We start from the raw sequence: 27,230 nt of genomic DNA, 5'->3' as shown, positions 1-27,230 counted from the left end.
ACTGTTTACTGTTCAAGTCAAGGTTGTGGGGGGAGGGTCAACAGTGGGAAGGATGGGAGGATATGGAGCCTCTCCCAACCCCCAGGAACCAATTTTTGACTCTTTACCCCAGATACTCCATTCCCCTCGCCACGGATTACTTCAGGCATAGACATGTCCTACCTTCAGCTAGGAAGGGACAGGGTGGCTGCTTGGAGATGAGGCCTTTGGAGGTTGGGATGTGATGTCTGGAGCTGCTGCAGCCATCTTGGTACGATAAGAGGTTAAAAAAAAAAACCCACCAAAATTGGCAAAACAGAAGATGGATTAAAAAAAGTGTCTTGGGCCTCCCCTGGTGGCACAGTGGTCGACAGTCCACCTGCCGATGCAAGGGACACAGGTTCGTGCCCTGGTCCGGGAAGATCCCACATGCCGCGGAGCGGCTGGGCCCGTGAGCCATGGCCGCTGAGCCTGTGCTCTGCAACGGGAGAGGCCGCAGCGGTGAGAGAGGCCCGTGTACCAAAAAAAAAAAAAAAAAGTGTCTTTGATGTTGCTGAGCCACCTGACTTCCAGACTTCTCATGGAGTGAGATAAACCTGTTCTGGCGCAGGCAAAGCTGTGAGAGAAACAAGTGCTCACCTATTGCTCATGGGAGTGCCATCGAGTACAAGCCTCCACAGAGGGGAATGTGGAAATACCTCTCCAAATTACAAACCACACAGACCCTCTAACCCAGGAAACCTACACCTGGAAATTTTTCTAAAGACAAAACAGTGTGAGAAATGGTGGCAAACCTGTCATTCCCTGCTGTACAAGTTTAACAGCAAGATGGGGGGCAAATCAAGGTCTATTAAAAGGTGTTAAGGGATTCCCTGGTGGCACAGTGGTTGAGAATCCGCCTGCCAATGCAGGGGACATGGATTCAAGCCCTGGTCCGGGAAGATCCCACATGCCGTGGAGCCACAAAGCCCGCGCAACACAGCTACTGAGCCTGTGCTCTAGAGCCTGCGAGCCACAACTACTGAAGCCCACGTGCCTAGAGTCTGTGCTCAAGAGAAGCCACCACAATGAGAAGCCCTCGCACCACAACCAAGAGTAGCCCCCACTCGCTGCAACTAGAGAAAGCCCTCGCGCAGCAACGAAGACTCAACGTAGCCAAAAATAAATTAAAAAAAAAAAAAAAAAGGTGTTAAATAAACTATAGGACAGTCACACCACAGAGGAATCTGCAGCTGTAATGGGAACAAGGAAGGTTTTTAGACACCTATTTGGAATTATCTCCAAGATATATGTGGTAAAAAGAGCTATGCATACTACCTAAGGAATACTGTTTTCATTTGTGTAAAAAAAAAAACCTTCAGTTAAGATGTATCTGTATGGGCTTCTCTGGTGGCGCAGTGGTTGAGAGTCCGCCTGCCGATGCAGAGGACACGGGTTCATGCCCCGGTCCGGGAAGATCCCACATGCCGCGGAGCGGCTGGGCCCGTGAGCCATGGCCGCTGAGCCTGCGCGTCCGGAGCCTGTGCTCTGCAACCGGAGAGGCCACAACAGTGAGAGGCCCGCGTACTGCAAAAAAAAAAAAACAAAACAGATGTATCTGTATGTATGTTTGTAACATGCCAGGATATCTCCAGAGGACCTAGAAGGCACCTGCTATGGTCTGAATATTTGTGTCCCCCCCCCAAATTCATATGTTGAAATCCTAACCCCCCAAAGAAGATGGTGTTAGGAGGTGGGACCTTTGGGAGGTGATTAGGTCATGTGTGTGGAGCTCTCTCATGAGTGGGATTAGTGCCCTTATAAAAGGGACCCCACAGAGACTCCTCACCACTTTCACCATGTGAGGACACGGCGAGATGGCAGTCTGTGACCTGGAAGAGGGCCCTCCCCCAAAGCTGACTGTGCTGGTACCCTGATCTTGGACTTCCAGGCTCCAGAACTGTGAAAAATAAATATACATTGTTTACAAGCTGCCCAGCCTGTGGTATTCCATTACAGCAGCCCACAAAGGACTGAGACACCCCAGTAAGCCCACCAGGGTGCTGTGGGTAGGATGGGAGGGAAGCTTCTCAGCATACTCCTTAATTTTGCTTCAAATATACCATGCATTTAAAAAATCAAATCAGGGGCTTCCCTGGTGGTCCAGTGGTTAAGACTCCGCACTCCCAATAGAGGGGACCCGGGTTCAATCCCTGGTCAGGGAATTAGATCCCGCGTGCCGCAACTAAGATCCCAGCGCAGCCAAATAAATATTTAAAAAAATCAAATCAAATCAATCAATCAATGTCCATCCTGTTTCAGTTCTAGAAGTCAACAACTCGGTCCAGATGCAGACAGAGCACACCTCCACCCTACCACCACCCCAAAACAGAACCTCCACACTTAGTTTTCCTTGAAGAATTTTAATCACAAACTGGGGGTGGGGTGGGTGTGGGAGCAGGTAAAGGGAGTACAGGCTGGCTGCTAGAGAATGGTGGCTGACTCCAGGCCCCGCTCCTGGAAGTACCGATGGGGGAGGCGGGGGCGGGGGCCTTCGCTGAAGTACGACTTGATCCTCCTAAGTCCCTCCTGATCCCCCGTCTGCGAGTCCTCCCTATGGGAGAGAGATGGCGACACTGACTTCTGGGGGATCGGCCCTCTCAGGCAGCGCTGAGCCCTGGCTTCTCACCCTCCTTCCTCATAGCACCTCCAGGATACCTACCATGTAACGTCTTCTGCCTCCTTCTCCAGGATACTCTGGGCTGTGCGCCAACTGAACCGGACAAACTGGGGGAAGCCGAACACAGGGTCCACATGCTCCCTCAACCACGCTTTTGTCTTGGGATCTGGGGGAAGGGGAGGGTGGACAATGTGATAGCCCTGAGCCCTGCCATAATGTCCCAGCTTCTCAGCTTGGCATCTGAGGCCCTACCACCTCATCTCAGTCCTCCTCTGGAGTACCTGAAGCACCGCCCACTGTCTGAGACATCCTCCTGCCTCAGGACCTTTGCACAAGCAGTCTCCCCCCGACTCTTTGCCTGGCCAACAGTTGCTTATGGTGCAGTTTAAGGAGACTGCCCTTGAGACATCTCCCTTACCTCCCCAAGGACATGAGGCATTGAACCAGCATTTGTGGACCACTGAGTTAATGCCCATCTCTCCCATGTAACCACGAACTCAGTGGGCACAAGGAGGTCCTTGTTTGTCTTGCTCATGGCTGAATCTTCAGGCCTTGGCCCTGCAGGTTACATACCAGGTGTTCAGTAAGCAATGAACACTGCCCAAAGTGTCTTTGGCCTGGACCTGGTTTCCTCCCTTTGGCCTCACCTAAGTTCCAATCCTAGACTTGCTGTGTTACCCCACCCAACTGCCAAAGGGTTCCTTGAACCCAGCCACTGAATCTTTGCCTCTGCCCTTGTGTGTCTTTGGGAGGGTTGGAGGGGAGGGGCACAATCATTTCCACTTTACAAACAGAGACTGAGCCTCCCAATGAAGAGAAAACAATGGATTCAAGCTGGGACCACTGGACAGCACTGGACAGGAGCCAGTGCCCCTCACTCTGCCCTTTGCCCCTTAACAAATGGACAGATGCCCATCGTGAGTCTCAGTCCTTCACTGGGGCTCCAGAGACAGAGCAGAGAGGGAGGGAGGGAGGGAGAAGGGAAGAGGGAGTCTGCCAGCTGGAATCCAACTTTGCCACATTGTGGCCATAAGCAAGTGGCCCCCCTGTCCGGGCCTCAGCCTCTTCTGCTGCAGAGTGGGGTGGTCAGAACAACTTAGAAAACCTCAGAAGCATGCCAAGCCTGACTTTTTAGTTTATTGTCACTCACCATTGGGGTAGCCTGAGCCATAATCAGTGTCCAGGTCCTGCAGTTTTTCCACAAACTTCCAGTTCTTCACAGCCTGGTCTCGGGCCACCTGTGGGCAAGATAGGCACTTGGGATCTCCCTCCCCATGAAGCAGCCATGCTTGCCTCCTGCCAGGGGGATGCTGGGAGCTGGCCATGGCCAGCAGGGGCCTAACCTTGGCACAGATACTGGCGGCACTGACCACGGGATAGAGGGCATCTGCCTTGGCCTTGACTGTCACCTCAACACCAGGAAAGCGCTGCTGCAGCCGCTCCTGGTATGTCTCTGGGGGCCCCACAGTGTCCACAAACACCTGCCGTGGTGACAGAAATGTATTCATTCAACAAACATCCAGAAAAACAACTGTGTAGATGATCCAACTTCACAGCCTTTGCGCTTGATGTTCCTGCTGCCTGGAATACTCGTCTCTCAGCTCATGCCCAGGCTGCGTCTTCCTCTCAGGGGTCTCAGCTCAAATCTCACCCTCTAAAGAGGCTTTTCCTGATCACACTATATCCATTCTACATTTATTAAGCACCTACCTACTGCATGCCATGGGCTGCTCTATGTGTCGGGGACATAGCAGTAAACATGCCAGAGTAGACACCCTGGTGAGGGCCACAGACAAGAAACAGGATAAATAATAAAGAATAAGGGAGATCCAGAAGAGATTATAATTTTAAACAATTTGGGGGTGTTCATGGAAGGTCACTCTGAGGTGGTGACATCTGAATAAAAGGCCTGAAGGAAATGAGCCACAGGGAGATCTGGGAAAGAGTGTTCTAGTGCAAAGGCCCTGAGGTGGGACCATGTCAAGTACGCTGGACAGCAGTACGAGAACCACATGTCTAGAATAGAAATGAGGTCCGAAAAGTAACAAGAAAAGTAATCTCCAGAGCATTTATTATTCTCAAAAAATCACCTTTACTATTTTCTTACCAGCTGCCCATCCATCTCCTCTGATTTGGTCATGAACTCGAGGGCAGGCTCCTTGTCTGTCTGCTTCAGTACTGCATCGTCAGCTCCACATTCCAGCCCTGGACCTCAGCCACCTTCTCAGCAAGGCCTCCCTTGGTACATTCTCTATCTCAAGTATATTTACCCTTGTGATTCTCTCAAAACGGTCTGTTCTTTGCCTTGCAAACTCGATGCAATGCCAACTTATAATCCTCTCTGGTGATTTAATCTCATTCTTCACTTGCCTGTAAACTTTCCTGATTTAATTCCCACTGTGTTCAGAAAATTAAACATCGAGATTTACATTTCAAAAACGTAAATGACTGTCTGCTGTGTGGGGAGCACATTGTAGGGGAGGGGGCTGGAGGAGGATGGGGCAGGTATCCAGGAGGGGAGGGTGCCCTGGGCTAGGATACAGACTGCGGTCGGGGAGAACAGATGTGAGATTCGTTCTAGACACTGAGCCTTTAGAATATGGAAATAGATTAGATGGGGGTGAGGCTGGGGGCCCCACCATGGTCCTCAGTGGGGCACACATTTAAGGTAGGAAAAACAGTAGGACATCAACAGCAGTAAAACACATTCCTGAATCATCCATCGCACTTCTATACTCCTATTTTATCCTGAGGTGGTTAAATGGGGACAATCCAACCAACAGTTAGCTCACCTGGGCCACTTTCACACCTTGGTCCAACGCATACTGCATCAGCCCAGTAGCTGTATCATGAGACAGGGAGTTCAGGTTGTATTTGACCCTGTGGTGGTGGACAGAGCCCAGTCAACATCGTTCCAGCCACCCATCCCTTCCAGCCCATGATGGCTACCCCCCCGCCCCCGGGACCCCTCACCGCCCAAGCATGCTGGTAGAGATGAGGTTTGGAGACAGGATGTCCAGTGCCCAGCCCACAAAGTCTCCGTCCTCCTCAATTTTCGCAAAGAGCCTGTGCCGCTCGCTCTCCGACAAGGTCTTTGAGTCTGGGTGGAGGGTTGGGAGAGAAGGGGAGCGGCTGGTTCCTCCGGTTTCTGCTCTCCCCCTCCAGCTTGCACCCGCCCCTGAACATGCCCAGGAACCGCCTCCCTAGATCTACCCCAGGGCTCACCTGCCACCTTCAGGGCCTCCAGATCTGCCAGGCGGGACAGGGGGCAATAGCAGATGGCGTAGACCATGGGGCCTGGGGAAGTGGGGGTCCAAACAGTGAGCCCGTGAAAGCCGCCATCTCTATTCCATCATCACCGCTTTTTTTTTCGGTGCCATCACCAATGCCATCGCCATTACCACTATCACCACCACCACCACCACCCCCGAGTGCGGTGCAATCCCAGCTCCTGTTCCAGTGCAACTTGCATCCACCTTATCACGCCCCTCCCCCACCCGGCCCTGGGGGCGCACCCAGCACCGGGCCCCGGCCCGCTTCATCGACGCCCAGGACGCAGGGCTCCTTGCGGCACACAGAAGGTACAGGCGAGTTCAGGCGACAGCGGCCCGTATTGTCTCTCTCCAGCTCGCTGAGATCCATGCCGCAGCCACCAGCGGCAGGAACAAAGTCTGCAAGGAAAGGTCTCTGCGCGCTTTTTCCGCGGGCCCAGAGGCAGTGCTAGCTCTCGACCAATCGCCGCGCAAGACACGCCCCAAACGTTCCTGCCGCCGTTGTCGTTTGCGCAGCACACGCCGACGTCCCTGCCGTGCAGCTTCCTGGGAATTGTAGTTCCCCAGGCTGACAGCCGAGCTCTGCGGTTGGGGAACTGGATAGGCGGGGTCGCTTTCGGAGCTCCGCCCGCCGGGGCTGGTGGGAGGAGAGGGAAATAAAGGGGAAATTGAGGGAGGCCTTGAAGGATTCGACCCGGTCAGAGCCTAGAAGGTCAGATACCACTAGACTCCCAAAATACGGTGTCCGCATCACTGAGTTCCTGTCCCCCATCTGGTTTCAGGCTCTTTGTACTCGAGGTCCCTGCCACTCCACACAGTCTAAGCCCCCTGGACTAGGTATCCTGGCTCACGCTGGGCTCAAACCTTCGGACTTGGAGTCCCTGAGCTCCCTCCGTAGCTCACCGGGAGAGCCACCCCCCCGCCTCTCGCCTGCTTTCTACCCTCTCTCTCATCCGGGCTAAGTCTCTCCTACCCCCGAACCGAGATCCCAGACCTCTACAGACTCCGGCTCAGAGTCTCCGCCCACCACGCAGGCTCCTTTCCCCTCCATCCCCAGTTCAGGGTTCATGCTCCCGCCCCGTCTCCCACCCTTCTCCCTCTTTCTCCCACGTCTTAGCGAGGAGCACGCCTCCCAGATTTGTCCACCACTCCAACGACATGTCTCTTTCTATTCCCTGCTCTCAACAGAGCTCAAGCCCTCAGACTGTGGGTTTCTGTTCCTCATCAGGGTCCCAGTTCCTCCATCTGCGTTTTCCCCTCCCCGCCCCCACCACCTTTCTTCCTTTCTCCTCGGATATCAGCAGGGCTCCCATCTCCTGACTCAGCCCTCCCTTCCCACGCTGCACTCAAGCCCCAGATTTAGTGCCCCATTGTTCCCTCTTCGAGGCCCGCCTCGTATCCGCCCCCCACAGCCCTTCCTCTCTCCCCGCCCACCCTGGGAACCCGCGGCCCCGGATTTGCCCACCAGCCCCGGCCCCGCCTCCTCCGCGCCCGAGGCTCACCCGGGCTCAGGGCCTCCAGTCGCAGTCGTTCGGCCCGCAGGATGAACAATCTCGTTGCCGGCAGGGCCGCACCTGAACCAGATTCTCGCGGTCCATGAACACCGGGCCCGGCGCTGTGCCCACAGCCTCGCGGCTGCGCTCCTGCTTGCCCAGGTCGCAGAAACAGCGCCACTTTCCCCACGGGCCAAGGGCAGAGCCTTCCAAGTCTAGGGATGGAGGGCCAGGTAGGAGGGAACCTTTCGCCCCCGCACCCCCAGGGAGGGAGGAGGAGAAAGACCCTAACAAATCACAACAGTTCGTATTTGCTCAGTTGTGCTTCTGTGCCAGGTACCCAGCCATAGATTATCTCTAATCTTACCATTAGTCCCAGGTGGGGAAACTGAAACTTAGAGAGAACAAGCCACCCTTCCAACCTCACACAACTGGTGAATGGCCCAGAGGGACTGCAAAATGACACTTCCCACCTGTGCCTGCCTGTCCAGTTGGGAATGTGGTACAACACCCTTGGTGTCCACCATCTGAAGATGACTCCTCTCTTCAGGGGCATGACCTTGAGCCTGTCCAACTGGCACAGTGTCACCTGACCAGCAGGGTTGCCAGGTGGTAAATTAAATGACATAATTGTCATAATGAAGGTACCTTAAAGCCCCTGGCGATGTGCTAGTACATAATACAAAAACAATTATTATGATCACTTTCAAAGCAGCTACAACGTTTATTAGACGCCCTTCACAACCCTTCTTTTACTGACTCTTCCCTACAGCCCTAGTTGACAGGTCTTAGCCCAAATCTGTGGCTCACAAAGTCCTGACACCTCATGCCCTCACCAAGCCTCTGCCAGACAACACTGGCCTCTTTCCAGTCCTCTGTCAGGCCTTTCGGCCTTGGCACTTGCTGTTGCAACTCCCTGTTGCACTCTTCCCCCTAAATCTCCGCACTTTGGGCTTTTGCTTGTCATTCCGGCTGCATTGGTTACCTATCTTCAGCCGGGCCTTCTCTGACTTCAGAAGTTTACCTGCACCCTGCCTTTTCTATCTCCGCCTTTCCCAGCACTTATCCATGAGTTTATGGATATGTCTGCGTCGGTATTTATTGCCTGCTCACGTCCCCTCTCCCGGTGTAGGCTGCTTATAGACAGTCTCTATCTCAATTTACAGATGAGAAAACTGAGCCTCAGAGAAAAGTAATCAGCCCGAGGGGCGCCGCCAGTGATAGCTGGCAGAGATTTTTTTTTTTTTTTGCGGTACGTGGGCCTCTTACTGTTGTGGCCTCTCCCGTTGCGGAGCACAGGCTCCGGACGCGCAGGCTCAGCGGCAATGGCTCACGGGCCTAGCCGCTCCGCGGCATGTGGCATCTTCCCGGACCGGGGCACGAACCCGTGTCCCCTGCATCGGCAGGCGGACTCTCAACCACTGCGCCACCAGGGAAGCCCCTGGGCAGAGATTTGAGGTCCCTGAAGGAGGGTCTATTTGCAGCCAGATGGTGAAGTGGGGCAATGAAGCACCTTTCTGCACTATCACAGCCGCAGCCTGCAGTTACCTTTCTCCAGATGCTGCAGCCGCAGCTGCTCCCAGGTGTCCCCTTCTCCCTGCTCGCCGAAGTATTGGTAGTCGGGGGAAACCTGGGCAGGGGTTGCCAGCAGCAGGAGTATCAGAGGCAGCAACAGTAGTGTCAAACCGCTCCGGGCCATGCCGGACTCAACCGACCCCAGCTCGCTCCAAAGAGGAGCCCCGCGCATCACCCCCGCGGGCCGACGCAGTGGTCGGGGCCGGCGGCTGCGCGTCTCCCCCTGCCGCCCGCGGGCAAGTGGTCGCGGCCGGCTCCTCTTTCCCTCCCCTGCGCTTGCAGTGGACCCGACCGCTACGCTCGTCCGCCCACCCCTCCGCGCTAGGCGTCATGGTTCGGGCCTAATATAAAAGGCTCCAAGGCCCAGGGCACACTTCGCCCTGCGAAAGCGAGTCTGTGCGTCTGCGAGTCTGTGCGTCCCGCCCTTTCCCACGCAGGTATGGACACCTGGAGTGCATCGAGCTGCGGGGAGTCCCCTTGGAGCAGCTCGGGCCCTATCCAGACCTCAGCGCTGGCCGCCTTTGTTTTCCGCCCGCCGTAGTGGCCGCCTTTGTCCTTGCGGGGAAAAACGAGGCCAGAGCCTTGGAGTACAGGCCGCATCCCCAGGCTCCCCGCCCCCAGCTCGCGACATCTCCTCCTGGGGCGATGGGCTTGCGCGACCGCGCTCAGGCCGACACGCTAACTGGGGGCTGGCCGGCAGCTGCCCGGCCCCTCTAGCTGTCCGGGGGGGCGGGTCTCCCAAAGTCTCAAGGCCGTGCCAACCTGGTCCCGGAGAAGGTGCGAGGCAGTGCTGCTGCCTCCGCCGCTCTGACTCAGTAACTGGGCCCGGTACGCAGCGTGACCTTGGGAAGCGAGGACAAGGGGTCGTCCAGGGCGCACTGACCGGGCGGGGGTCTCGGCTTTCAGTCATGACCTCCGGCAACGCGCACATCGGAAAGCCCGCCCCGGAATTCCAGGCCACCGCCGTGGTGGATGGCGCCTTCAAGGAGGTGAAGCTTTCAGACTACAAAGGTGAGGGCGGCCTGGAGGGGGCCCTGGTGGGGGCGGGGCACAGGCATTAGAGGGACTGAGCCCTAACTCCTTGTCTATTCCCATCCCCTTCCCCAGGAAAATACTTGGTCCTCTTTTTCTACCCGCTGGACTTTACCTTTGTGTGCCCCACGGAGATCATCGCTTTCAGTGAGCGTGCCGAGGAGTTCCACAAGCTGGACTGCGATGTGCTGGGCGTCTCTGTGGACTCTCAGTTCACCCACCTGGCTTGGTATGACCAGTGGGGACCAGTAAGGAGGAAGGGTGCAGCTAAACCTACACCTCTATAGGGTCTGAGCTGTGTGTTCTCCCGGCCGGTGCTCAACCTCTGCGTCTCCCTTTCCCATCAAGAAAATAATGGAAATAGTGATTCCCAAGTCCTCAATGATGATGACAGTAATTAGCTTTTGGAAACTAGTTTTGTGGCGTAGAGAGTTAGCAGATGCTTTTTTTCACTTAGGGCAACACAGCCTCCCTCCCGTGAACTATTTCAGCAAGGTGGAAACTCCAGTTCAAGAGAGTGAAGGGCTGGGCCCAATGACACAGCTGGAGAGAGGAGGATGGGGACTGTAAGGCAGGTTCTCTGCCTCAAGGTGCTGGAAACCACCAGCACATGTGAAGCCACTTTGCTAGAGTATTAGCTTAGTCTTCCCAGCTGTGAGAAGCAGCCCCAGCACCCACTTCAGGGCGGGGTGGGTGGCGCTCCCCAGGGTTTGCTCAAAAGCCCCTTATCTCTCACCTCCAGCACCCCCTCTCCAGCCCTTATCACAGGCAGGCCCAAAGGGTGAGGACCCTGCTGTGCCAGGCATCCTAAGGTCCCAGCCCTGTCTCCCCCACCCACAGGATCAACACCCCCCGGAAGGAGGGAGGCTTGGGCCCCCTGAACATCCCCCTGCTGGCTGATGTAACCAGAAGCTTGTCCCATGATTATGGCGTGCTGAAGGAAGATGAGGGCATCGCCTACAGGTACTGTGGGACCCTCAGGAAGCCCCCATCCTCAGAGTGAGGGGGTCGCTCTTGGGTGATGTCCTCCCTGCCCCCAGCCGTGTGGCTAGCAGGAAGACGGTGCTCCCTCCCTGGGTCCTGACAGTGGGAACTCTGGCTCCTCACTGTGAACTCTGATATCTCAGGGGCCTCTTTATCATCGATGGCAAGGGTGTCCTTCGCCAGATCACCATCAATGATTTGCCTGTGGGGCGCTCTGTGGATGAGGCTCTGCGGCTGGTCCAGGCCTTCCAGTACACAGATGAGCACGGGGAAGGTGAGCCGAAACCCACATTCACATGTGTTCACACATGGGTACATATGCAGCCCCTCTGTCATGCACACATACATTCACTGCCCGCTCTGTCGCTTGTGTGGGGTGGTTGTGAGGGCCCCAAAGAAGATTTAACTCGGGGCCTTGTCTGCAGGAAGTTTCTAGTCTGGTGGGAGAGATACCCCAATATAAGGGTGGGGAGGTAACAGAAATCTGTAGAAGGTATTTGAGAAGGCCTGTGCCAAGGCAGGCTTGAATGTTAGTTGGATCAGAGTATCTTCTCATGTGAAGGCCACAGCCTGACCACAGGCCCTCAAAGTCCACTGGGGCTGGGGCTAAGAGAGAAAGATGCGATTAAAGGAGCCAGAAAGAAATTAAAATGTCAGCCAGGGAATTCCCTGGTGGTCCAGTGGTTAGGACTCTTGCACTTTTACTGCCGAGGGCTCGAGTTTCCCCTGGTCAGGGAAACTAAGATCCCACAAGCCACACGGTGCGGCCAAAAAACTAAATAATAAAATAGGTACTTCCCTGATGGTCCATTGGTTAGGACTCTCCCTGGTGGTCCATTGGTTAGGACTCAGGGGGCATGGGCTCAATCCCTGGTCGGGGAACTAAGATCCCACATGCCACATGGTGTGGCCAAAAATAAATAAATAAATAAAATAAAATGTCAGTCAGAAAATCCTGCAGCTGGGCTTGGAGGGCTTCTCTTACCATGTGGCATTGTCTTAGGCCTGGACCACTTGGCTCCAGGCTTTTTCTTCTGCAACTCATGCTCTTGCTTTGCCTCTTTTTGTCCCCTCACTACTGCTCTACCTTGAATATGGCACTCTGGCCTCATATGTGCACCCCTGTTTTTCCACAGTCTGTCCCGCTGGCTGGATGCCAGGCAGTGACACAATCAAGCCCAACGTGGACGACAGCAAGGAATATTTCTCCAAACACAACTAGGCTGGCAGAGGGGTGGCAAGCTTGGGCTCTTGGCCCCCATCTGTGCCCCTACCTGGGTGCCCCATACTGACCCAGGAAAGGCCCCTTCAGACTCTACAGGCCATGACCCCAGAGGGCTAGGCCAAGGCTTTCTCAAGCTACCAGCTGAGAGCTGGTGAATGGTGACCCCCTCCTTGGAGCCCACATAGCTGAGAACAGGCCTAGAGGTGACTAATAAAGTATTAGGGACAGATGTAAGTCTGTGTTGGTGTGATTTGTCCTGGCGTGGTACCACTCCCCACCCCCTTCTCCAGACTGTGGCCTGGGAAACTGACATTGTAGTTGCCGATCTCCACCACAAGGTGGCAGTCTTGCATCATGCTCACTGCTTACTCTCCTCCCTCTTCCTCCTTGGCCTGAAGACGGGTAGAGGGGCCGGGGGCGATGGTGCTGTTGGCCCCTTGCAGGGAGCAAGTCCCAGGCTGCCTTACAACCTGAAACCTGGCCATGCAGAGCAGCGCCCACACCTAAACAGCAGCCAGCCTGGGTTCAAATGCCGCTTAAGCTGTGATCTTCCCTGGGTCTCTTCAACAGCAAAATGGGAATAAAGACAAACCTACATTTCACTATTTCACGTTAAAAGAGATGAAGTACGTGAAGCTCAGGACTCTGTTAATGGTTATTAGGACCAAGTTCCTGGGGCTGGAAGAAGGTGGGGACCCAATCCTGAGCATAGAACCAAGAGAGGGAGCTTGAGGTAGAGGCACAGTCCCTGCTGCAAGTTCTACACCACCCCAGGTTGGAAGGGCTGTGCCTCTGCCCCTGAAGTGGAAGGATGAGGGTTAGGCTGGGAGGCAGGTGTTAGGAGCAAGACAGTGTTTGAAGGAGCTCAGTTTGATGCTGTGCATGTTCAGGCAAGTGGCTTTGCCACTCTGAGCCCCCATTTCCTTCCACAGAACAGGACTGACAAGCTCATTTAATCCACAGATCCATTATTACTGCTATCCAGCCTAATGCCCTCCAAGGTCACCCATCTCAGCCTTGGGATTTTATCTACACCCCTCCCGAAGGCCCTGTGTGGTCTTCTCTGACCTCATCTCCCAACTCCTGGTTCACTCCATTGCAGCACACAGCCTTCTTGCTGTTCCTTAACAAGCTGATCTTGTTCTGGCCACAGGAGCTTTGCATGTGTTGTTCCCTCTGCCAGAACGCTGTTACTCAGGATTTTCTCAGGGCTCAAGCTTCAAAGCTGCTGAAAAATCGCCTCATTAAAGTTCCATGTTCCCAATCCATTCTCCAAAGCAGCTAACCTCCCCAGCCCCATCACTACCACTTTGACCATTTTTTTTTCTTCCTAGCACTTACCACCATCTCCGAATCACGTTTGCTTGTTTATTGTCTGTCGGCCCTGGTCCCGTCTGTGACTCCAGGGCCAGGTCGTTCAGTACCTTATAAATGAATTAATGAAGCGTCTGTTCTACCCCACCTCGCCCCTGTGGCTTGGTTTCTCGATCTGTGTTTTTCTCTGCTGCTCTGGGGGCTTCCAGCTCCGAAGCCAGCCAGATCCCCATCGGGGCTCACCAGCCGCCCTCGCACCCGTCACAGCTGCTGGGGAGGCAGCCCCATGAGAGGGCGGCGGCGGCGCCCGGCGGCCCGAGCAGCCGCCCCGGCAGGACCAGACCTGGCAGTCGCCCCGCTCCCGGCCTGGCACCCGGGAGGGGAAACTGGCAGGCGGGCACCGCCCTTCCTGGCGGGGGTGGGGAGGGATCGCGGCGGCAACGACGCACAGGCAACTGCATCCCCCCTCCCGGGTCAGGTCAGACGGAGCTGGCGTGGGCTCGGCAGGACCCAGGCACCAGCCCGATGGGGGAGACTCTGGGGTGGCTCCCGGGGTTCTGGAGTGCGGCCCGCCCACCGTGGACGCTCTGGACCCAGGCCTGGGGCTTTCCGGGCCTTGGTAGCCGCCAGCCTGGGAAAATCCCGGCCCCTTTCCCGGCGCCGCGGCCCTGCCCGGCAGAGCGGGGGAGGGGATTCCCGGAATCTGCCCAGAGACCGCCGTCGCGTCACTGGGCAGAATCAGCCCATGTTTGGACAGCGCTTCCGTAGCGTCAGCGGGGAAAGCCCCGGCGCGCGCGGCTGGGCGGGGCCGCGCCTGCGCACTGCGCGTTTCGCCCCAGGCGTCCTGTCCCCCGGTGCTGGGGAGTTGCGGGACCTGGTCCCCTCCCTGCACCTTCCAACCCGGGAGATCGGGGGACGCAAGAAGGGTTGGACACCCAGGCTAGGGACGCAAGATGTCTGAACAAAGCTGGCGAGATTGACACAGTTACAGGAGCAAGCCACAAACCGCAGTGGGGTGGGGGCATCCCACTACTCTCCTCCCTCCGCCCGCCCGGCTTGGAAAAAAAGACAACAGAAATTAATAAAGAACCTTTTTTTTTTTTTACTTAAATAGATTCAATAAAAAGTAAGAACAACACACACACAAACACATCTTAAAATAAATTCTTTAGATACCGACTGCGCGTTTCTTCCGCACAGTACGGTGCAGAGGGGGGGAGGGCAGGGGGCGGGGGTCCCCTCCCCAGTATCTCCGAGGGCTTGAGTACCGGTCGGCGGGGCCAGCTCCGCCGCAATCGCCCCCTCCTCCCCTCCCTGTTAAATACACAAATATATTATATTCAATATGAATTGAGTCCAGCAGAAAAAAAAATACAAAAAAAACGTGGAAGGGGGGCTTGTAAACGTCGAGGTGGAAGGACTGGCCGCAGAGCGGGCGGGCAGGAGTCCAGTGTGGTTTGTGGCGCCCCCAGGCCCCGGGGCCGGTGCCCACCGCCTGCCCCCTCGCCCCATGGGAGGCGTGCGCCCAGCCGTCCAGTTTGGGAAAATGTCCGTACGGGGGATAAGGGGGCGCTCAGAAGGCGTGTCCCTTGACCCCAAGCAGTAGCTGGCAGCCGTTGCTGACATGGGTCATGACCTTCTGTTTGAGCTGGGCCACCTGCTCGCGGAGGAGGCCGGCAGTGCTGGACAACCCGGCGTTCTCGGCCTTGAGTGTCTTCACCTTGTCCTCCAGGCGCGCGATGCGCTCCAGCTTCCGCTTCCGGCACTTGGTGGCCGCCAGCCGGTTCCGCAGCCGCTTGCGCTCTACTTTGATGCGCTCCTGGTCTTCCATGTTGATGGGGGACACCGGCGGCGTGGCGTCGCGGCTGCGCGCCTCAGGCACGGTCTGCGGTTCCTCCTTGAAGGTGGAGGCGCCGCGGCCCAGGCCCAGCTGCGCCGGGTGACCGCCGGCGAAGGGCGGCGCGTGTGGGAGGTAGCTGATGGTGGCCGTCGGGTACGAGCTCCCAGTCCCGACGGTGGCCCCGGCTCCTCCGGAGGTCGCAGAGGCTGGAGAATAGCTGCTGAGGTTGGTGTAGACGGGAGGCGGCTCCGGGCCGGCATAAACGCCCCCGGGCCCGGCCGGGGGCCCCCCGCTGGCGCCCAGGGACACGTTGGGGGGCGTCACGTGGTTCATCTTGTGCAGGTCGTCCAGGGCTTTTACAAAGCCGTCGGCGAAGCCTTCCTGCTCCTCGGTGACGCCGCCCCCTGCGCCCCCCGCACCTCCACCACTGCCACCCCCGCGGGGGTAGAAGTACTGTCCCGGGGGCGTGGGCGTCGTCGTGATCACGCCGTTGCTGTTGGGGACGATCAGGCGCTCCAGCTCCGATGAGGCGAGCTTGAGCGACGCGCCGGTGTCGGAGCCCTGGCTGGAAAAGTAGCTGCCGCCACCGCTGCCTTCTGGGCCGGGGCCCCGCGCTCCGGGTGCTTTAAGATTTCGGTAGGGGTCGGCCAGGTTGAGTGCCAGGCTGGGTTTCAGGAGTTTGTAGTCGTGTAGAGAGAGGCCGCCCGGGGTCCGGCCGTATCCGGCCGCTGCGTATGAGTCGTCGTGGTAGAAGGGCTGTTCCATTTTAGTGCACATCCGGGCGGCCCGGTCGGTCTGAGGGTCCCTGCGGGGCCGCCCCGGGCCTCGCTGCAGCGAGACGCGCGCAGTCCGCGGAGGTGGCTGGACCAGGTGTCCGGACGCGCGTTGCCGGGGGCCTGTACGGGCCGAGAGAGGCCAACAGGCGGCTGTGCACGGAAGCTCTGTGCGGCTTCTCTAGCCCCTCTGCCCCCCTCTGGCGCACTCGCTTTCTTCGTGTTGCGTCCCCCTTGCTCCCCGCTCCCCGTCGGCTCCGATGCTGGCCTGGACGCGCTCAAGGTCCCGGCCGCTCAGCCGGAGCCACACGCCTTTATACGGCGATTGTCAGCTGCGGAAGTGCGCTCCGATTGGCGGTCGCCCGAGCCGGGCCCCCGCGCCCCCCTCCTGGAGCGTGGGGAAGGGGAGGAGGCGGCTCGCGTCATTGTCAGGAAGCGCGTGTCCTTGTAAACAGCGGCCACGGGCTGGGTGGCTCGGAGCGACTGCAGGGGGAGGGGCTCAGAGGACCCTGGTGCGCGAGGAAGGGGGCGCTGGGGCGGTCAGAGGTACACGGGGAGAGGCTTCAGGGAGGGCGATGACTCCCCTGGAGTACTCGATGAGGGATACGAGGAACTGGTACAGAGCAAGTGTGTGTGTGTTGGGGGGACGGGGGTGGTCCCGAGCTGCACACGGAAAGGCCTGAGGGATCTGGAGTCTTCCAGAGGGGCTGGGGGGCTGAGAAAACACTGAGAGACCCCCCCAAAGGAGAGACAGGAGGGTTAAGCAGGGTAGGTGGGGGAGTGGTAAGGAGACGCCTGACTCAGAAATTGAGTGGGGGGGTCCAGGGTACAGAAGAGTTGAGGGACTGGAATTTTCACGGGAGGAACTGAACCCAGGAAAAGTGAGGAAGGGGAGCGATCAAAAGTGAACACGGGAGCTGCTGGACACTCATTATGCAGAAAATGAGTAGGGGTCCTGGAGTCCATGGGAGAGACTGAGAGTCCCCCACAAGTTGGAAGGGGAAGGAATTGGGGGTCCTAGATATGGAAAAAGTGAGTGAGGGTCCTGGGGTACACTGAGTCAAAGAAAATATGTGGGGTAGAAGATTAAGACACTGTCAGAGGTTGGAGGTCACTGGGGGTCATCTGCGAAGACCCGACGGAGGAGAATTAGAAGGGTCGGGGCACCCCTTCAGTACTGAGAGAGTACTGACAGAGGGTCTCCGGTTGAGACATGAGAGAAGGAGGGGTCTTTTGAGGATCCTGGGGACCTGGACTGCTGCATCTTCCACGATCGGCCTCCCCTCTTGTGGGTGACCTCTAGGTGTCTGTATACTCTGTCCCCACCCCAAAGACCTCCCCCAGTGACCCTGGACTTGACCGGCATAGTGTCGGCTCCTGGTGCCTAGACCCAGCCCGACGGCCGGGGCGCGGTCGCCCAACCCCACTCCTTCCTTAGAAACAGGCTGGGGAAAGAGCGCCGCGGCAGGAAGTGTGGCAACAGCCCAGGGGGAAGGAACCGGGCCCTGCCTCCGTCACTCGAATCCTACGGGACCATGCGCCCCGCCCTGGGTCCAGCCGGGTTCTGCGCCTCGTAAGAGGAACCTGGGCTTGCGACCCCAGAGGAAGCCAGGGGCGTGGGACAGGTCCCGACGCAGAGGCCTCCAGTCGTCGATCCCCACCCAAGCAATGGTTCAGTCCTTGGCGCCCGCAGGCGATCGCCGAGGCTGGCAGTCCGGGACGATTCCATCGGCCTGACGGAGGGGGACTCACCGGGGCCTGGTCGCCATGGCGACAGGCCGGAGTCCGCGGGCAGGATTGGGGGCGGGGCGGCCCCCGGAGTCTCTCCCCGCCGCCCATATAAGGGCACAGGAAGGGGTGGGGTTAACGCTGTCCCGGAGCCCCGGCCAGGAGCCGGCTGCCCCGATCTGCCAGGTCCCAGGGCGCGCCAGGGCCCCAGGACGGCTAGTCCCGACCAGTCCCGGCCGCCTGGCCCGGCCCCACCCAGCCGCTGTGGGGCCGCGTCCTGCCAGGCCCTGCCCGACTCGACCCAGCCTGGCAGGTCCCCGCCTGCCCGCGGGCCTGGGTCGGACTTCGCCCCCGGCCAGACGGGCGTGGAGAGGGCGGGTCAGTGCCTCGAGGCGACCCCGGTGCCTGGGTGCCTGGGCGGGCTGGCACGGCTGCCTCCTACCTCGAGCTGGGTGCCCTTACTTTCTGCCAGGAGGTCTGGGGCCCCTCCCCCCATACATCCCTAGGGGCTGGGGTGTCCCCACCTTCACTCATGTGGGTGACGGGCCCTACTCCTGTTTCAGTGTGCGGGTCGCCTCACCATCCAGAATACCTAAGAGGGGGATCCTTTCCCTCATCTGAATTGTCTCCCTCATCTGAGGGAACCCCTCCAGAGCCCCTTTCCCAGGAATGGGTGAAGGTTTAGATGGTGAGGCTTCCAGTTAGACTTAAGGTGGGACTTCCAAGCAGACAGGCTGTGAGCCACTAGAACCAGAGGTGAGCTCAGTCTCTCTCTCTCTCTCTCTCTCTCTCTCTCTCTCTCTCTCTGTCACTCAGAGAGAGTGTGAGGCCTCTGTCTTTTGGGAGCATGGAAGTTTCTTTAGGGTAGAAAGAGGCTGAGGGAGGGGGGCTAGCCAGACTTTGTAGGGCAAGTGCAGAGCTCACCAAGTGTGGAGGAGAGAAGGAAAACGAAAGAGGCAAAAGAGAAACTGAGCTCTGTGGGGGCTGGGGGAAGTCCAGCAGAGTAGTGGCTTTGGGGAGGAAGGTCCCATGAGAAGCTGGGGGTGTCCCCATCTTTGGAGGGTCCTTGTGATCCCTGGGTACCCCCTCTCCTCCTCCCTTGCTTGAACTGCTCCCCTCCCCCACCTCAGGCTCAAGGGAGATTCCAGTGGCCGCTGAGTCTGGCAGGCAAGCTGCCAGGCCTGTGTCTCCTGCCCATGCTAATAACTGCAGCTGACATCTGGCTGGGCCCTGCGGGGGCGCAGCGGGCAACGTCGGGGGGCTGAGCAGGCCTGGCTGGAGGGCAGCATATCAGGAAGCCAACCTGCAGGTCCCACGGGCCAGGAGGCCACAGTGAGTCAGCCCTGACCAGTGCTGAGGCTGCCCATGCCAGGGGAGTCCTGGAGAGAGGTGAGACTGGCCCAGTAAGGGTAGAGATGGAGGCCAAGGACCCAGCAAGGAAAAGTGGATGTATGGGGGGTGGGGGTCAGGGCAGGGAGGGATGCAGGGTTAGAGTCCTGCAGACAGCAGACTGAGAAATAATAATTATTATTTTTGTAGCTAACACTTATATGGCTCTTACCATGGGCCAGGCACTCTTCTAAGTGGTTTACATAGAATAATTCATTGCCTGCTTCCAACAACCCAGCGAGATGCATGCTATTTGTAGCCCCATTTAACAGACTAGAAAACTTAGGCACAGGAAGGTAAGGAACTTGCCTGATATCCCACAGCTATAAGCACTGAAGTTGACCTAGAACCTGAGCTGTCTGGCTCCAGAGCATTAGCCACTTTTTATGTGGATAATGACAATCAGAGAGGCATTTATGCAGTGCCAACTGTATGCCAAGCTCTGCAGGCCCTTTCATGAAGGGTCTCATTTATCCGGGCTTGGGCACAGGGCAGAGGGCTGCTGGTGTGTTTGGGGGCAGGTCAGCATGCTCTCTGCACGGGTGTCTGACCAGGGGGTGGGGATTGGGGCAGTGAGGGAGGGCGGGGGCCCAGCTAAGCTGGTACAGCCGGTTCCAAGCCCCTGCCAGTTTCACCCTTCTAGCCTGGGTGCCACCACCTCATGCCGCCCCACTGGCGCCAAGGCTGGCCGTCCCTGTGAGGAAGGTGTGAGGATAGCCCCCTCCTCCGTCTGCCCTGGGTGCCCAGACTAGCATCTGGGTACTGCCCAGGCCCTGGGCTCCAGACTAGCATCTGGCTGAGGAGTCTGTGCCCAGGCTTCCCTCATGCCCAGGGGCCCAGGGCCTGGGGGACTGGATAAGGAGGAAGTTCACCCCCCCCCTCCACCTACGGGTCTCTCTGGGGCTTTTGGCCTTGGCAGGAGGGACTTCTCCTTCTTATAAATAGCCTGGCGACCCCCCTCCCCCCTGGCCTACTGGCCAGCAGGGCCCTCACCAGGAAACTGGGCTGGGGGCTGCCTGTGAGTCAGCCAGTGGGCAGGCCAGGACGAGAACCCGCAAGTCATAGCACCCAGGCTCCCTCGTCCCTGCCCCTGGGTGTGGACAGGCAGCTGGCAGGAAGAGGCTGAGGATCACGGAGGCCCTCCCCCAGGAACCCCTGGCTTTCCAGTTACTTCCCTCCTCCACCTCTGTGGTTTGGGGGGTCCCTCACCCCTCTCCTGGAGAGGAAGCTGCTCGGTTTTCTTGGAAGCAGGAAGGAGAGTCTGTCTCCTCAGACTGACTCAGCTGGGCATGAGGGGAGTTTCCCACAAAGCTGTTTCTGTGCCCCCCACTGCTGGCGAGGTCTTGGGGGGCCTGAGCATGGCTGAGATCCCAGGTGCCCCATTTACGGGGGATGTGCTGAGAAAACAGGCCCACATCCCACCAGGGACTGAGGCTGCTGAGCTGGGCCTCCTAGGGGAAGTGACAAACAGCAGGCCGGGAGGGGGGGACAATGGTTGGAGAGAGGAAGCACCAGGATCTCTGGGTGGGGGTAGAGACTGGCTGGGAAGCCCAGAGCCCCACAGCATGGTCCAGGGGCACGTGTGTGTCTGGTTGGCTGTGGGTTAGTGTGTGGCTGGCCTGTCAGGACGTGTGAGAGTGTGTGTGAGGCCTGTCTTCTCAGGGCATGTGTCTGTGTGTTGGCCCAACACTGCAGGGGTGTGTAGGACCTGCCTGCTTTGGCGGGGGAGGGGGTTGGGGGAGGAGTGTGTGTGTATGTGTATGGTCTATGAAATAGGTTGCACGTGGCTGGCCTATGTACATGAATGTAGGTTGTTGTGGAGTTCATATGGCTAACCTATTCGTGTCTAGTGTGTGTGTGTGTCTGTGTGTGTGTGTGAGGTCCATGGCTTGCCTGTGTGAGGTCTGTGGCTGGTGTGTGTCTGTGGCTCAGCTATGTGTGTGTGTCTATGTGGGCTCTGTGGCGTGTGTGTGTGTGTGTGTGTTGGCCAACAGGTTCTGTCACGATGTCTCTGTGCCAACGTGTTAGTGAATGTCCAACTGTGGCCTGTCAATGCTTCTCTGCGTTGGGTGTGACTGTCTGGCTAGACCATGTGTGTGACTGTCAGTCTGTCTGCTTACATCTCCCGAGCCTGTCAGAGGGTCTGACGTGTGTGTCATCGGTGAGGTAGTGTGTATCTGTAAGGCTGACTTCTGATGTTCTCAGAGCATCTCTGAGTGTGTGTGCAACTGTGTTGGGAGGTGGGGGGATTCTGTTATGGTCTGTATGTGTCCTTCCCCGTAGGTTTATGTAGGTCCATCTCCCATAGGTTTATGTATGTCTGTCTTGCCTCTGAGTATCTTTTTGAGTTGGTGATCTTGCTAGTGTGTGTTCATGTGTGTGTGTGTGTGTGCACGCGCGCCTGTGTTGCTTTCTTGTGTGTCAGGATCTGACACTGTATGAACATCTCTAGTGCAGCTCTTGGGGAGCCTGCACTGAAAGTGACTGTCCCTTCTCTCTGAGTCTATCCACATGCATGTATTGCCCGTCTGTGTCTGACACACAGTTCTGTGTGTCCGTCCTGCCTGTGTTTCTGGCCTGTCACATTTGTCTCAGAGTGCCTGTGAGCATGCCACTGTCTGCCAGGCTGTGTGCTTCTCACCAGAATGTCAATGTCCTTCTGTATTTGTGTCTGTCAGTGTCCATCTTGCCTGTATGCTGAGTTGATTTATCTGTGTCACTCACTCCCTGCCGTTATGCTTCTGGCCTGTCGGTGTCTTTGTGTGTTTGGCAGCATTTCAATCTTCCTCTTCAGTCTGCCCTGTCACTGTGTCTGTGTTTGACAGCCGTCTTGCCCAGATTTGTGTCTGACCCTGTCAGTGTGTCCCCGGTTGGCAGTCTCTCTGTGGCCAGGGTGACACGGGTGTTGTGTGTGTGACTGTGTATGTGTACACTCCTTGCCGCCCCCCCAAGTCTGGCCACCCTGGGCCATGTTTACTCTGCCCCCAGCCGATTTCTGCCCTGCCCGGGGAGGGGCTGACCCTCCGGTCTGTCCAGCCAGCAGTCCACAGCCAGCAGTCCACAGGATGTTCCCGAGACGCTGTCTCCGCCGACATCCCCTCCCTTGGGCCACCGTCGGGTCAGGACCCAGGCGTCCAGGGCGGTGGGGGTGGGGCCGCAACGTGGCGGGGGGGCATGCCAGGGCCCCGGAATGAGGGTGAGGGGTGGGGAGGCAACGGGCCCAACAGGTTCCGCCTCATTCCTGCCCCGCCTCTCACTTCCTGGGTGCCTGCCCCGGGCAGGGGGTGGACGGGATGAACCCCATGTCCTCAGAGCGCCTGGGTGGGGCATGGCGCGCCCCACAAGGACTCGCTTCTGCTGGTCACCCTGACACCCAGGCCTGAGAGACAGGAAGAGCCTGGGTCCTTCTACCGGCCAAGCCCCCTCCCTGCTCCTCTGCCCAGCTCTGGCAACAAAGCGTCCCATCTATTATTCACTTAATCCCACAACACCACAATAAGTGGGTCATAGTTATTCCCCATTTTCAGATGGGGAAACCGAGACCCAGAGAGTAATGAGGGCAGAGGCAGGATTTGAACCCAACCCTGTATGCTACCCAAGACCCCCAGCCAGCTCACCAGCAGCCTTCCCTCCCCTCTCTAAAAATGGTACATGTGGGGTGGAGTATGAACCCAGGCCCCCACGAGGCCCGGCTCAAGGGGGCGCCTGGCTTGCTCTGAGTCAAAAGGAGCCCCTGGATGAAATGAATAAGAAAACGGCTTTAACCGTTTCATCTCCGATGGGCTCTGCAAAAACTTCCTGTGGGCTATGGGGGAGGGGCTGGGGGCTGGGTTCCCAGAGGGATGGGGGGTAGGTACTGCCATTTCAGGGGTGGGGGAAACGGCTCTAGTGACCTTGGCAAGGGATGTCTAAGGGAAGACACCAGACACCGACCCTCGCCGGAGGTAGAGCCCCACCCCTTAAGCTCTAGGCCCCCAGTACTCGGTTCTCAGCCCCCACTGCCTGGAGGGGGGTCTCAGAGTCCGCAGCCCCCTCCCCAAGGGCTTGAGTCACACAAGGGGAAAGCCGCGAGGGGTGAGTCACGGGGTGGAGAAGGGGAGCGAGGTCGGCTGCGGCCAGGGGACCCTCAAGCTGGCCTGAGTCACGCACGCCAGGGCCTCGCTGACCCCAGCCCCTTCCCCGGAGACCAGGAGGCCAGGAGCGGGCAGCGCATTGTCGGTGGAATACGGAGCTGGAGGAAGAGCGGGAGGGGGGAGGAAGCACGAGCCCGGCCGCGCGGGAAGCTCCGGTTCCCATGGTAACCGAGGGGTCTCTCAGCTCGATGGCGGGGTTCCTCCCTCGTCAGGGACGGTCCCCGCGCGCTGGGGAAGCCCCCGCGCGCTCTATCGAGGGGCCACAAGTTTCAGGTCGGGCAGGAAGGGGTTAACGGCAGCCCCCTCCCGGGTTTCACCCGCGCCCAAAGTCCCCGCCAGGGTGGGGCTGTGCCCCGCGCTCCCCCGCGCGCCTCCGCGCGCCTAACCCCCGCGGCCGCCCACGCACGCACGCACGCAGCTAGTCCATCCCCCCGCGCTCGCACGCACGATCGCGTCTGGCTCCACGCACGCAGCGACCCCCGTCGTGCCTCACGTCACGCACGACGCACGCGCCCCCGCAGCGCCGGGAGGGGCCGAGAGCGGCAGGACTCCGGGCGCTTGACGCACCCCCCCCAGCACATCACCGCCTCCTCACGCTGTCTTGTGTGACTTTGACACCCCCCACGCAAGGTCACAAACTCTCAGATCCACAGTGTCACACGGACACAGGATACACCTGCCACACGTTGGCACAAACATTAACTAGTCCAGCCAGCTCCGCGGCGAATGTGGGCAGGGTCACACTGTCACACATCGTTTGTGGTAGGGCCATTTTCATACACAGATAGGTGGCATATACAGACACTCCGATAAAGCCACACCATCAAGACAAAGTAAGACACAGATAAAAGTCTTGCACCTCAGGAGTCCAGTTGTCACACAGCCACTCCTCTCACATGGAGATTGCAGAGGCACAGAGACACATGCTGGGGACGGACACACGACGGTCATGCTGTCACGCAGACATCACAAGTAGGGCACATGAAGTAAAGTAGGGTCACAGACACAAACCCACAAGGCCACACACAGGGACACCAGATTGTCTCGGGGACATGGATAAACCAAGGACAAACATGACAGGCTCATGCTATCACAGAAAAACACATGATGGAGAGAAAGTAGGACACGGTCACAGAAACACAACCTAAATCCATACTGAAGTACTGATTGTCATACATTCACTTCTCACACAAAGAATGACCTAGGGATATAGACACACAGCAAGGTCCCATAAAGAGAAGCATGTGCCCTAGTCCCTGACAGCACCCCCCAAAACCACCAAATCACACACACATAGCCTGTTGGGTAAATTCCCAGGGCCCCAAGACACAGGCAGATGCAGACACATAGGCCTGTGCACACACAATCACAGACCCACCATCTCACACCTACATAGATGTGAACACACTTCACATGGACTCAGAGACATGTACAGACCCGGGGAGGGGGTCAGGATGGGAGTCCTGGTGGAATGTCAGTGTCTGGAGAGCAGAAAGCCTGCCAGAGTCCCTCATGGTATGGGGCATGGTGTCCACCCTGAGCTTGTGGTCAGCCCCGGGGGTGGGGGAGGGGCACCATCTCCAAATGTGTGAACCTAGGGTCTCCATCCCAGCTCTCATGACTGGGTCTCTGCCCAGATGTGAAGGCCGGAGGGGGCGGGCGGGGGTCCAGCTGTGGCCGCAGGGAGGGGTTGAGTCACCCGCTTCCCAGCAGTACAGCCCAGGCTGGGCCCAGCTGTTCCTGGAAACAGAGAGGAGGGGGTGGGGTCCCCAAACCAGCTGGGGGCTGCTGGTCCAGACCTGCACCCTGTCCTTAATGGAGGCCTCCAGATCATTCCCCAAACTTTGGGGCTCTCTCCACCGAAAGTGGGGGGTTTGAATCCTTCCCCCAAATAAAGGATCCCTGCTTCAAAATGAGGGTTTGTGACCCCTCTCTTTGGATTGAAGGCACACTGATGCCCCCAACAGTGGGGTTCCCTGCGTCACATAATAGGGATTGCTGCTCTTCCCTGCCAACGTAGAGAGCTCCCTTTCCCCCCAAACATGAGATTCCTTGCCGCCCCAAATGGAGGGTTGTGACTCCTCCCCCAACGTGAGGGCACCCAGACCTTCCTTTCAATCTGGGGACTTTTGGCTCCCTGAACATCTATAACGCCTATAATATCATGACAACGTTAAAACAATTCAAGTCCATGCTCCGAATATTTAGATTCCTCCTAAACATCAAGATCCCTGCGGGTTTTGCAAGTATTGGGGACCCCACTCCCAAATATTTAGCAGTCCTAGCATGTCTCCCAACATTGGGCAACCAGGTCCTCTCACAAATAATCCCAGCCTCCTCTCCTTGTAACAGCCATAGCTCCAGCTCACCTTCCACTTCTGCCTGGTGGCAGGGGGGCCCCGCTTCCCCTTACTGGCAGCACCCTCTCCCTAGTCGGTGCGGGATAAGGGAATCAGCGGCGGCTGTTCTCACGCCCGCCGCCGTAAGGCAGCCTTGTCCGGAAGCCGGCACTGTTGGCCCTTGTCCCCTTCCTCCCTACTCCCCCCCACTCCACTCTACTCCCAGGGGATGGAGGCTGAAAACAACTCGGAAGGGGATGTGGGTGTGTAGACGAGCCTCCAAGGCCCCTGCGTGCGTGCAGTTGTGCGTCTGAGTGGGCTGTAACCTGGAGTCTGGTGCTAGAGTGATTGTGTTCCTGCGACGGTGCGGGGAGCGGAGGAGTGCGGGGGGCAGAGGGGAGCTGTAGTCATCCTGCTCAACCCATTCGGGGGCAGGGTCGCCGAAGCCAGACTCTGGGTTGGAGGGAGCAGCTCCCCGCCCCTCAGACCTAGACCCACCCCCAAAGCAGAGTCCGCCCCTCTCTCTGGGTACAGCTAATAACCTCTAATTACTGCTCATTACCTCGCCTGCTCCGCAGGGGAGGGACTGCCGGGGAACTCAGGCGTCAGAGGTCCGGTGCTTTAACCCCTCCCTTAAAGCCGGATCCACCCAGAACCTCTGTTTCCTCGCCTGCGAACCGGGAATTTAAAGGGCACTTGCCACCTAGAATCGTGGAGATTTCAACCATCTATATATTTAAATCACTTAGCGCAGAGACTGCATTTTGTAGGCACCCCATAAATGGTGGCTGCGATTTTATTGTTAACTAGTACTGTTAGCACTTTCCTTTAAGCCCCCTTCACTGCCCAGACGGGGTCTCAGAGTGGGCCCATCCTTTTCCCCGTAGGCCGCGTTCCTGCTGTCTGGGCGCCCCGGGTGGGCCGTGGCGATCAGGGCGGCCCCGTCCTGGGTTCTGAGTGAGGAGGGCCCAGGCGCGGGGCTCAGGGAGGGGAAAGGGCAGGGAAAGCTCAGTGGAGGACGGATCCAGGCTAGGCAAATAAGTCTGTCCGTTACCTAGGACATGTGTCTGACCCATCCTGCCGTCGACTTAGGACCCAAATCCCCTTGTCTACCCCTAGGCAAGACTATCAAGTCACCTACACTGGGAAGAACCCTTCAGTGTTGTTCCCCCTCCAAGTCCATAGAATATATTAAGACCTGCCCCTCTCCTGCGCAAAGGCTCTGATCATAATGTGGCTAGACAGCAGAATTTCTTTCAGCCGAAGGGAAGGGACGAGAATGCGCCTGTACAACAGGGTGGGGCAGCTCCGCCTCTGATGAAGAGGAACGACGGTGAAGTCTCCGTTACCCCAAAAAGAGCTCGGGGAGGAGGGGAGGCGAAGCCACCCTTGGGATGCGCAAGGCTGGTCCAGACTGACCCCTAGCGGCAGGCTGGCGCCCAAAAGCTTCCCGGATCTAAGATGGAGGGTCTGAAGCCCTGAGCTGGTGCCGGGA

The 27,230-nt window shown here is 57.9% G+C and overlaps 4 protein-coding genes across 4 annotated transcripts; 1 reads left to right on the top strand and 3 right to left on the bottom strand.

The window, feature by feature from the left end:
- Positions 1 to 2,377: 2,377 nt before the first annotated feature.
- RNASEH2A (ribonuclease H2 subunit A) lies at positions 2,378 to 6,373 on the bottom strand. The gene is made up of 8 exons (XM_065874830.1): positions 6,154 to 6,373; positions 5,864 to 5,935; positions 5,612 to 5,738; positions 5,431 to 5,518; positions 3,982 to 4,119; positions 3,789 to 3,876; positions 2,681 to 2,804; positions 2,378 to 2,572 (listed from the first exon to the last, which is right to left on the bottom strand). Exons 1-8 carry the CDS (start codon positions 6,278 to 6,280, stop codon positions 2,443 to 2,445), a joined length of 894 nt encoding a protein of 297 aa, XP_065730902.1. The 5' UTR covers positions 6,281 to 6,373; the 3' UTR covers positions 2,378 to 2,442.
- Positions 6,374 to 7,418: 1,045 nt separating this feature from the next.
- Positions 7,419 to 9,102, bottom strand: THSD8 (thrombospondin type 1 domain containing 8). Its single transcript, XM_065873817.1, has 2 exons — positions 8,952 to 9,102; positions 7,419 to 7,618 (listed from the first exon to the last, which is right to left on the bottom strand). The coding sequence occupies exons 1-2, from the start codon at positions 9,100 to 9,102 to the stop codon at positions 7,419 to 7,421; spliced, it is 351 nt and encodes a 116-aa protein (XP_065729889.1).
- A 642-nt stretch (positions 9,103 to 9,744) lies between these two features.
- Positions 9,745 to 12,449, top strand: PRDX2 (peroxiredoxin 2). The gene is made up of 5 exons (XM_065873444.1): positions 9,745 to 9,989; positions 10,086 to 10,239; positions 10,851 to 10,973; positions 11,138 to 11,268; positions 12,131 to 12,449. The coding sequence occupies exons 1-5, from the start codon at positions 9,887 to 9,889 to the stop codon at positions 12,214 to 12,216; spliced, it is 597 nt and encodes a 198-aa protein (XP_065729516.1). The 5' UTR covers positions 9,745 to 9,886; the 3' UTR covers positions 12,217 to 12,449.
- Positions 12,450 to 14,611: 2,162 nt separating this feature from the next.
- On the bottom strand, positions 14,612 to 16,428 carry JUNB (JunB proto-oncogene, AP-1 transcription factor subunit). The gene has a single exon (XM_065874539.1). It carries the CDS (start codon positions 16,148 to 16,150, stop codon positions 15,107 to 15,109), a length of 1,044 nt encoding a protein of 347 aa, XP_065730611.1. The 5' UTR covers positions 16,151 to 16,428; the 3' UTR covers positions 14,612 to 15,106.
- Between the last annotated feature and the right edge of the window lie 10,802 nt (positions 16,429 to 27,230).

Source organism: Phocoena phocoena, chromosome 3 (genome assembly GCF_963924675.1).
Source record: "Phocoena phocoena chromosome 3, mPhoPho1.1, whole genome shotgun sequence".
Classification (NCBI taxonomy): Eukaryota; Metazoa; Chordata; class Mammalia; order Artiodactyla; family Phocoenidae; genus Phocoena; species Phocoena phocoena.
The sequence above is the reverse complement of the archived record's forward strand: the minus strand, read 5'-3'. Positions and strand labels throughout refer to the sequence as shown.

What these genes read in the sequence shown, in the direction of transcription:
- RNASEH2A (XM_065874830.1), bottom strand. Translation starts at nt 6,280, where the DNA reads ATGGATCTCAGCGAGCTGGAGAGAGACAATACGGGCCGCTGTCGCCTG. An exon ending in AAGGTGTGAAAGTGGCCCAG is followed by an intron (nt 4,120 to 5,430) that starts GTGAGCTAACTG and finishes TCACCACGGCAG; the next exon opens with GTGTTTGTGGACACTGTGGG. An exon ending in CCGCCAGTATCTGTGCCAAG is followed by an intron (nt 3,877 to 3,981) that starts GTTAGGCCCCTG and finishes TCTTGCCCACAG; the next exon opens with GTGGCCCGAGACCAGGCTGT.
- THSD8 (XM_065873817.1), bottom strand. Translation starts at nt 9,102, where the DNA reads ATGGCCCGGAGCGGTTTGACACTACTGTTGCTGCCTCTGATACTCCTG. An exon ending in GCTGCAGCATCTGGAGAAAG is followed by an intron (nt 7,619 to 8,951) that starts GTAACTGCAGGC and finishes CTCCATCCCTAG; the next exon opens with ACTTGGAAGGCTCTGCCCTT.
- PRDX2 (XM_065873444.1), top strand. Translation starts at nt 9,887, where the DNA reads ATGACCTCCGGCAACGCGCACATCGGAAAGCCCGCCCCGGAATTCCAG. An exon ending in GAAGCTTTCAGACTACAAAG is followed by an intron (nt 9,990 to 10,085) that starts GTGAGGGCGGCC and finishes CCCCTTCCCCAG; the next exon opens with GAAAATACTTGGTCCTCTTT. An exon ending in CACAGATGAGCACGGGGAAG is followed by an intron (nt 11,269 to 12,130) that starts GTGAGCCGAAAC and finishes GTTTTTCCACAG; the next exon opens with TCTGTCCCGCTGGCTGGATG.
- JUNB (XM_065874539.1), bottom strand. Translation starts at nt 16,150, where the DNA reads ATGTGCACTAAAATGGAACAGCCCTTCTACCACGACGACTCATACGCA.